At 31.4% G+C, this 10,872-nt stretch overlaps 1 protein-coding gene across 1 annotated transcript; it reads left to right on the forward strand.

Annotated features, from left to right (window-relative positions):
* Positions 1-1,456: 1,456 nt before the first annotated feature.
* Positions 1,457-9,526, forward strand: LOC111877594 (pleiotropic drug resistance protein 1). Its single transcript, XM_023874114.3, has 22 exons — positions 1,457-1,851; positions 1,944-2,153; positions 2,250-2,334; positions 3,495-3,654; positions 3,739-3,815; positions 3,975-4,028; positions 4,114-4,204; positions 4,299-4,600; positions 4,691-4,972; positions 5,057-5,373; positions 5,470-5,630; positions 5,753-5,856; positions 5,943-6,099; positions 6,262-6,494; positions 6,571-6,903; positions 7,025-7,315; positions 7,729-7,812; positions 7,898-8,031; positions 8,130-8,357; positions 8,452-8,623; positions 8,728-8,982; positions 9,072-9,526. The coding sequence occupies exons 1-22, from the start codon at positions 1,529-1,531 to the stop codon at positions 9,327-9,329; spliced, it is 4,311 nt and encodes a 1,436-aa protein (XP_023729882.1). The 5' UTR covers positions 1,457-1,528; the 3' UTR covers positions 9,330-9,526.
* The last annotated feature ends 1,346 nt before the right edge of the window (positions 9,527-10,872 follow it).

Below are 10,872 nucleotides of genomic sequence, written 5' to 3' on the forward strand. Positions count from 1 at the left end.
GTCAGAAAATTTGAGAGGTGCCGAGGTGGCATGTGTTACCTTGTGCTTTATATATACTGCACGCGATGCAAGCTCTTAAAATTTAAAATATTTCATTAACCTGTTTTGTCAAATAATCATATACCATGTTTATAAATAAAACAGATATTAGTAGCGAACCGAAGCAAAATCAAGAAATGCACAAAACACAAAGTTAATCGCCGTTCAAGGCCCCCCAAAAATAGACATTAAAAATGCATTATTTATCCTAAAATCAAGATCTCATAACAGAAATATCAAGGGAGATATTGAAATGTCAAGGGCACATCAGCATTATTTTATTCCAAGATACATGTGTTGCCTCTGTACCACACAGCTAGCTCAACCTATATGTGATATGTAAATGACTTGTATTAAATAACTTGGATTTTGTTCATAGCATATCCCACATATTATGATACTACACATGACATATATACATTTATTATTATATCTCTAACATAGAAGCATGTAAGAAATTTGAAATATATGTCTTAAAATCTAGTTTTCATAGTTTACATTTGTTAGACCGAGTACATATATGTATTTTTTGAGGGAAAAAAATGTATAAACGATCAATGTCTACGAATCTCGACACAATTTCCTACATGATATGCCTATATTATGTAGGATACGAGTGTCTTCATGAAGTGTGTGAATATGAATATATGTATGTGCATCGTGTGATGATAAATATGAGTTTCAAAGTTACATATTGCTATCATCGGTATAAAAAAATATTAGGAAGTTGCTATTATGAATGAAGAAATGTAGTCCAGTATTATATATGGCTATGTATTAAATACCTCAGGAAATACATGTTAAGGAGTCTTTAATGTAGAAGGCCAACAGAACCAATCATGGAATCTTTCCTCTTTCTTGTTGTATTTTAATTTGGTAGTTGACTCCCCTAATTGTTTAGCTTGGTTCATGCCAAATTTTCAAATTTAAAAGCATTTAAATTGAGTTTTTAAATAATGATTAAACTAAATAAACTGGTTCTTGCCGACCAAGAACATGGTATAGTAATCAATGAAGCACTGCTTTAATTTATAATTTAATATGCATTTATATGTTATATTCCACAGATAGAATGCTTCAAGATAGGAGAAAGAGAAACAACTAGTTGCCATTTACCTTAATAAATACATTATTAATATAATTAACATGAAATGATTAGTACAATAATTAAATAATTAAAGATTTAAGGATGCAAAAAACCAGAATAAATGGACTGATGTGCTGTGATGATGATATGATGATGATAATGATTTAAGACCAAGTAATTTTAAACTTACCTACTTCAGATAAACCTTTCATACGTATGATATCATTCCTGACATCATCATAACAAATTGCTTTCTTTTGTTAACTAAGATGCTATATATACGTACATTCTCACATATCAAGTTCTTCAAAATTGCTAACTCCACCAAAAAAAAACTTAACACATTCTCATTGCCTCATCAAAAGAGCTTCTTGTTTTAATTCCTATATGTGGTAATAAAGCATGGAAGGTAGTGATGTGTTTAGAGTTAGCAGTGCAAGGATAAGTAGTTCTAACATATGGAGAAATAGTGGAAGAGATATCTTTTCTCGATCTTCATTAGATGAAGATGATGAAGAAGCACTGAAATGGGCTGCTATTGAAAAACTACCAACAAATCTTCGATTAGAAAGAGGGATATTAACCGAAGAAAAAGGGCACCCAAGAGAGATTGATATCAAGAATCTTGGATTAGTTGAAAAAAGGAATCTTTTGGAAAGACTTGTAAAAATTGCAGAAGAAGATAATGAGAAGTTCTTGTTAAAGCTTAAGAATCGCATTGACCGGTAAATATTTGATAACTATTACTCTTAACTTCATGGAATATTTCTTCTTTTTTCTAATGTTTTTTTTTTTTTTAATATTTTAATAAACGTAGAGTTGGGCTTCAACTTCCAACTATTGAAGTCCGGTTTGAGCATTTGAACATTGATGCAGAAGCTTATATCGGAGGGAGGGCACTGCCAACCATATTTAACTTTCTGGTTAATATTTTCGAGGGATCTTTAAATTATCTTCATCTTTTTCCTAGTAGAAAGATCCCTTTACCAATTCTTCATGATGTTAGTGGTATTATTAAGCCTGGAAGGTGAGAGTTAAACTTTATTATATATTTCATATATAACATATTAGTATTTACTAACATTTTATATTCATAAATTCATAATACCAACTGTTTATGCAGGATGGCGTTGCTATTAGGTCCACCAAGCTCAGGAAAAACGACATTGCTTTTGGCTTTGGCTGGAAAACTCGGGACAGATTTACAAGTATGACAATAATTGTTTTTAATCTGTGTGTGCTTTTCATACATGAAGAAGTGATTATCTACAATTACCTCCCCTTATACCATCTCCAACCAATAACACAATCTTTTGCACCAAAATTGTGTAATATTTTGTGTAAACAGTTATTTATATCTAACCTATTAATCCATTTTTACACCAAAAAAAGATATTCCAGGCATATTCTTTTTGACCCCTAATTTTATAGCTTTTTTTCAAAAACAACCATTTATTTTTTACAAATTTGTCTTATACATATTATGCTACAAAACCTTACAAGACCTTTAAAATTTTATTATCAACTATAACCAAATTATATATATATATATATATATATATATATATATATATATATATATATATATATATATATATATATATATATATATATATATATATATATTATAAGTAACAATTATTGCATTTAACATATAACAGTAAATTAAGTTAACTACAAATGTATTATCTCAAACTTGAAGGAGCATGTTTGTTTACACATGAAAGTTTACTACTAAGGCTATGTTTTGGCAGAGTAGCTGAAAAGCTAGCTGGTAGTTAAAAAACAAACCGATAGCTGAAAAGCTAACTTGTAGCTTATAAGCTAGCTGATAGCTGAAAAACTAACTGATAGCTCAAAAATAACGTTTGGTAAAAACTAGCTGATAAGCTAGCTGAAATGTATAAAATGACATATAAGGGCATTTAGATGAATACGTTTTTTGTAATTAATTAAGGGTATATTTGAGAAATTTACAAAAAGCTCCTGAAAAGCTACTCAAAATAGCTTTTTGAAAAGCTAGCTTATTAGCTACTTTTTTGTTTGTCAAACATGACAATTTAAAAAAAATAAAATAAAATAAAATAAAAAATAAGCTAGCTTATTAGCTAGTTGTGGCGCGCCAGACACGACCAAAAAGGAGTAGAACGAATAATATAAACCAACATTTTTGTTAAACTGAATTTTTTACACCATTTTGGTGCAACAAATGTGATGGTTTGGAACAAAATGATGCAAAAAATGATGTAAAAATGGGATTCGGTGTTGGGTTAGAGATTACAATGGGATTGGGGATTGTTGTTGAAAATATAATCTATTTTTAGACATGAAACTTCATAGACTAATATATGAATGCAAAAAATTACAGGTGTCAGGTAGAGTAACTTATAATGGGCATGGAATGGACGAATTTGTCCCTCAACGTTCATCTGCTTACATAAGTCAACATGATCTTCATATTGGAGAAATGACAGTAAGAGAAACATTAGCTTTCTCTGCAAGATGCCAAGGTGTTGGAGCAAGTTATGGTCAGTGAAACAATTATAAACATTTAACAAAACACAAAGTTAAAACTCGACTCTTTTGTTCATACAATTGTGGAAAATTTTCAGAAATGTTGGCAGAATTATCGAGGAGAGAAAAAGAAGCAAACATTAAGCCAGATCCTGATCTTGACATCTACATGAAGGTGACAAAATAAAAACTCATAATAATAAATAGTATATATATACATATATATATATATATATATATATATATATATATATATATATATATATATATATGCTTAAAATATCATCCACTTGCATATATATAATTTTTGGATACCTTGTGGTGAATTTTATAGGCAGCATCACTAGAAGGACAAGAGGCTAGTGTTGTCACCGAGTATGTTATCAAGGTACCATTTTAACAAATTATGAATATAAAATAAGCTTGTGAAAAATATCAAAGCTAAATTTATGTTGTGATATTTACATTTGCAGATTTTAGGCCTTGAAGTTTGTGCTGATACTGTAGTAGGTGACGAAATGTTTAGAGGTATTTCTGGAGGCCAAAAAAAGCGAGTCACAACAGGTAAAGAAATTAATTAATTATATAAACTTAATGAAAAAAATTATAATATACTGTAAAATAAATTTTGATTTAGTTGAAATGAATTAAAATGTAGGGGAAATGATGGTGGGACCAGCAAGGGCATTGTTCATGGATGAAATATCAACTGGATTAGACAGTTCAACGACTTTTCAAATTGTAAATTCCATTAGGCAATCAATCCACATTCTTCAGGGCACTTCTGTAATTTCACTCCTCCAACCCGCTCCAGAAACTTACGAACTATTTGATGACATCATCCTTCTCTCGGATGGACAAATTGTTTACCAAGGTCCACGCGAGAATGTTCTTGAGTTCTTTGAGCAAATGGGTTTCAAATGTCCCGAAAGAAAAGGAGTTGCAGACTTCTTGCAAGAAGTAAGTAATCTTATATATGTAAAGTCAATAACATTACTTTGTTTCATAATATAATATAATAATAATAATAACCGAAATCATATTTTTTAGGTGACATCAAGGAAAGATCAAGAGCAATATTGGACACGAAGAGACCATAGCTACAATTTTGTGACATCAAGAGAGTTTGCAGAAGCATTCCAGTTATTTCATGTTGGAAGAAGTCTAGGAGATGAACTTTCTACTCCATTTGATAGAAGTAAAAGCCACCCTGCTGCTTTAACAAAAAAAAAGTTTGGTGTAAGCAAAAAGGAATTATTAAAAGCTTGCACTTCTAGAGAGTATTTGCTCATGAAAAGAAACTCCTTTGTGTATATATTCAAGATGACACAGGTGAGTAATAATCGGTTTTCTTAATTAATATGATATTGTTATTGTCGTATAAATCTTGACTGAAATAACTTTTTTTTCTTTCAGCTTATTTTCATGGCTACCATTACATTGACACTGTTCTTAAGAACTGAAATGCCAAAAAATACGTTGGTTGATGGGACAATTTTCATGGGTGCTTTGTTTTTCATATTAGTCATGATTACATTTAATGGATTCTCAGAGTTAGCATTGAGCATTATGAAACTTCCTGTGTTTTACAAGCAAAGAGACCTTCTCTTTTTTCCTGCTTGGGCATACTCTATACCTACATGGGTTCTGAAGATCCCAGTGACAATTGTTGAAGTTGCCACATGGGTGATTATGACTTATTATGTCATAGGATTTGATTCAGATCCCGGAAGGTAATAGTTTATATATTATATATAACCAAAATAACTATAGCGCATTGTCTGTTTTTTTTTCAATCTAATGAATTTCCATTTTCCACTTTTTTGTAGGTTCTTCAAACAAATGTTTTTGCTCATTTGCATTCAGCAAATGTCGTCTGCTTTATTTCGTTTCATGGGAGCATTGGGAAGAAATATCATTGTTGCAAACACATTTGGATCATTTGGGTTGCTTACTATATTTGTTCTTGGTGGATTCATCTTGGCAAGAGGTAAAGTAAAGAAGAAAATAACTTCAAGATTCTTTAATCGGCATTCAAATTTCAAGAATTTGTATATATAAGAAAAAAGTTTCAATTTTTTTTGACCATTTGACTTCCATTTTTCACTTCAGATGATATTAAGGGTTGGTGGATATGGTGTTATTGGTTTTCACCTATGATGTATGGACAGAATGGTGTAGCTGTGAATGAATTCCTTGGAAAGAGTTGGTCAAAAGTATGTGTGAAAAATCGGTTGTAATGCAAGATGTGTAAATCAAGACAAGATATATCATTAAAATTTACAAAATATGTGTTTTGTAGGTTTTACCAAACACCACAGAAACAATAGGTGTCACTATCCTCAAATCACGTGGAATTTTCCCAGAGGCAAGATGGTATTGGATAGCCGTAGGTGTTTCAATTGCATACGTTTTCATCTTCAATATCTGCTTCACCTTGGCTCTTGAATACCTTAATCGTAAGGATTTAATTCACTTTTTGTTTTGTACATATAGATTTAATGACATATAATGTCAACAAACTATCTTAAATTTACTCATTCAGTCACAAAATCTTGTTACAATATTTGTCAACATGTCATGATATGATAAATTGATACAATCACATGTTTTTTATGCAGCCTTTGGGAGCTCTCAAACAGTTCTATCTGAAGAAAGCATGGCTGCAAGAAAAGATATGAAAACAATCCAACCAATTGAATCATCATCTAGAGCTCCATCATCAATGCCAATGTCATCAAGAGTGGGAAGTATTAATGACATAGATCAAAACAAGAAACGTGGAATGGTTCTACCTTTTGTCCCCCTTTCCATTACATTTGATGATATCAAATATGCAGTGGATATGCCTCAGGTAACTTACACAATCCTGACTTTACATATTACAAGTTGTCAACATTTGGAACTAATTATATATTGTTTTATATCAGGAAATGAAAGCTGAAGGTGTAGCACAAGATAGGCTAGAGTTATTAAAGGGTGTAAGTGGTGCTTTTAGGCCAGGAGTTCTAACAGCTTTAATGGGGATTAGTGGTGCTGGAAAGACCACATTAATGGATGTTTTAGCTGGAAGAAAAACCGGTGGATATATTGAGGGGAGTATTACAATCTCTGGATATCCAAAAAAGCAAGAAACATTTGCTCGGATAGCAGGATATTGTGAGCAAACTGATATTCACTCCCCTCATGTCACTATCTATGAGTCCTTACAATATTCCGCATGGCTTCGTTTACCTCCTGAAGTTGATTTGGCAACCAGACAGGTAAAAGTAATTCAAGAAATACTATTTAGATATAAAAGAAGTCCAAGGCTTTGGTTTCAAAGTGTCATAATTAAATACACTTGAAGTGTTTGATTCTTTTCTTTTTCTTTTATGTCTGAAGATGTTTATTGAGGAGGTGATGGAGCTAGTGGAGTTGGTTCCATTAAGGGAAGCCCTTGTGGGATTACCTGGAGTGAATGGGCTTTCAACCGAGCAAAGAAAGCGGTTGACAATTGCAGTAGAGTTAGTGGCTAACCCGTCTATAATTTTCATGGATGAGCCAACATCAGGACTTGATGCAAGAGCAGCAGCCATCGTTATGAGAACAGTGAGAAACACGGTTGACACGGGTAGAACAGTGGTGTGTACTATTCATCAACCAAGCATTGACATCTTTGATGCTTTTGATGAGGTAAGTTATAATTGACTTAGGCTATGTTTGGTAGACTAGCTGAAAAGCTAGTTGGTAGCTGAAAAGCTAGCTGAAAAACATAATATTTGATACAAACTAGCTGAAAGATATAAAATAACATAAAATGACATTTATAATAATATGTTTTTTATAATTAATTAAGAGTATATTTGTGAAATCTTAAAAAAGCTCCTGAAAAGCTACTTAAAGTAGCTTTTTATTAAACTAGCTTATCAGCTATTTTTTGATTTGTTAAACATGACAATTTAAGAAACCTTGAAAAATAAGCTAGTTGTGGCGCGCCAAAACACAACCTTATCCCAATAATTAGTTTAAGTTAGTTTTTCATGACTTATAATGGTCATTCTTATTACAAATAGTCAGTTTACATACGAATCGATGTTTTTTTACAGTTATTTCTTTTGAAAAGAGGAGGTGAAGAAATATACGTTGGTCCATTGGGACGACATTCTTCTCACTTAATCAAGTACTTTGAGGTCGATTTAATGAACATACAAAACTATTTGATTTTTTCATATTTGAAAATAAAAAACATTAACAAATGGTCTTCAATTAATGAAGGAAATCGATGGAGTGCACAAAATCAAAGATGGTTACAATCCGGCAACATGGATGTTAGAGGTGACATCAGCATCACAAGAAGCAATTCTAGGGGTTGACTTTGCAGAAGTGTACAAAAACTCAGAACTATACAAGTAAGGGTTAACTTTGTAATTTTGCATCACTTCATATTCCTAATCAAAACCTCATTTTCTTGTTTCAAATTATGATGTTTAATTGGTGACCCATTTAGATCAAATAAAGAAATGATAAAGGAAAGTAGCAAACCAATACCCGGTTCTTCTGATATACAATTTCACACTCAATATTCACAATCTTTTTGGACACAATGTATGGCATGCTTATGGAAACAACATTGGTCTTATTGGAGAAACCCTCCATACACTGCTGTGAGGTTCTTGTTTACAACTTTTATAGCATTGATGTTTGGAACAATCTTCTGGGATATGGGGTCCAAAAGGTAATTAATTAATTCATTCATTAATTAACAGTTGATGTAAAATATAAAAAGATAACAATAGACCTTTTGTTAAACTTTTTTCTACTTCTTATAGGGAAAAGAAACAAGATCTCTTCAATGCTATGGGTTCTATGTATGCTGCTATACTTTTTATTGGTGTACAAAATGCCACGTCAGTTCAACCAGTTGTTTCTATTGAAAGAACAGTCTTTTATAGGGAAAGAGCAGCTGGGATGTATTCAGCTTTACCATATGCTTTTGGACAGGTATTATATAATGTTCTACTCATTTTCCATTAGTTAAAAAGTGCAAATTACACACAAACCATAGTATGAAATTTCTGTTAAGTAACATTTTATGTGTTATACAGGTTGTGATTGAGATCCCATACATTTTTGTTCAAACTATTGTATATGGGATCATTGTATATGCAATGATTGGATTCGAGTGGACAATAGTCAAGTTCTTTTGGTATCTTTTCTTCATGTACTTCACCTTCTTGTACTTCACATTCTATGGAATGATGACAGTTGCAGTAACACCAAATCACAACTTTGCTGCTATCATCTCATCAGCATTTTATGCAATTTGGAATCTTTTTTCAGGGTTCATTGTTCCAAAAACAGTAAGTTTTTCAAACTTTAAACAATCATGTTTATCTTTACTTAGAATTTGATACAAAGCATCTAACTTTTTACTTCAAACTTCAAACAGAGGATACCCATATGGTGGAGATGGTATTATTATATATGTCCGATTGCATGGACATTATACGGATTAGTTGCTTCACAATTTGGGGATATAACAGATAGACTTGATTCAGGTGAAACAGTTGGAGAGTTTATCCATGATTTCTATGGTTTTGAATATGATTTTATAAAATATGTCGCGGTGATTATTGTGGGATTCACTGTTCTTTTTGGGTTCATTTTCGCGTATTCTATCAAGGCGTTTAATTTTCAAAGACGCTAGTGAAAAGAATCAAAAGATCATGAGGTTCATCGAAGATGAACTCATGGGTATCAGCAGTATGTAAATCAACAAACTTGTATCATGTTTTAGCTATGTCCTACTGAATAGAGAGTGTTATGAGTCGTTTGATAAATATATGTGGAAATAGTAGAATGTATGTATGTATTCGAAATGAAAGGAAGAAATTTTGAGTTGTATGATGCGTGTGTTCTTTAATATACTGTATAAAATAAGTATTGAGGGTTTGAATCAACAAGCTTTCGGATTTTAGGCAATTGGGTTTAACTAGATTATGGAGGAAGAAGTAGAATGTCTGTATGAGTTGAGAAAATGGGAATTGTCGTTGTAAATAAGAACGATACATAGCCCTAATAACATTCTCCTCCTTCAATTAACTCGGACGATTTAAAATAATCGAAAGTAGGATTAGGGCATGGTTGAAGCAAAGAAGAAGGAGATGAAGGGAGAAAAAATAAGGAATTGGATTTGCAAGGTCTCTGATACAGAATGGTATTTAGAAAAAATAAACTAAAATGACTAAAAAATCTATTTCATAGTGGCAAGAAAATTTTGTAGTACAGCATGTGAAATGACTATTTAGAAGGAAAAAAACCTATATTTTGTAATTCAAAAGAATCGTATAGTATGTTATGTAGAAAAGTATTCAAACAAAAAAAAGAACTAAAATGGACAAAACATATTTTTTGTGGACAAGAACATTTCTCAAGGTAAAATGCAAAACTTAGGGATGTGTCCGGGGCGGTTTGGTTCGGTTATTGGTCAAAACCGAACCATAATCATTACAATTGGTTAATGTATTTCGATAACCATTGGGTAACGATTTAAATCGGTTTTGATTAATGGTTTTAGTTGTTTAATGGTTTATATTGGTTAACCAAGTGGTCCAAGATGATATAAAAATAAAAATATTTCTATAAAAATTTAAAAACACAATCTATCGTTATAAAAACTGAATGATTGTGTATATATATAATTGTATTAATATAATATTACTTATTCTATCCAACTCCAAATAATTACCAAGGGGTGTATGTAGTAGTACTAAGGTAGGCTCTAGGACCCACCTTATTTTCCAACTTATATTATAAAAGATAATTAGAAAAAAAATCAGAAACTACCATATAAATTTTAAAGGCCCTACCTCCACCCCACAGTTCATAATTTTGTGCCATTTCTATTTCCAAGTCTATACAATTAGTTGAGATTTAAGAATATTTGATTGATAATAAAACCTACCTTATTTATAAAGTTCTAAATTGGTATTCTCATTATTTAGCCTTTAGAACCGGTGCCCCTACTCATCAATCACAAGTGAAGGTAATTACAAAAAAATATATTACTTAATTACTTATCCAATGATTTTGTTTATGCATTATAAGTATTAAATATAAGCATATTAAATCGTTATATTGCTACCGAAAAAATGTTCCGGATATAAAATTAATGCTATGTTTGCTAGTTATGGTTAGTGACTATTTTGAAATCAATGTTGTTCTTAGTTACAATTAACATGATTAGTTCA

This window comes from Lactuca sativa, chromosome 6 (genome assembly GCF_002870075.4).
Source record: "Lactuca sativa cultivar Salinas chromosome 6, Lsat_Salinas_v11, whole genome shotgun sequence".
Taxonomy (NCBI): domain Eukaryota; kingdom Viridiplantae; phylum Streptophyta; class Magnoliopsida; order Asterales; family Asteraceae; genus Lactuca; species Lactuca sativa.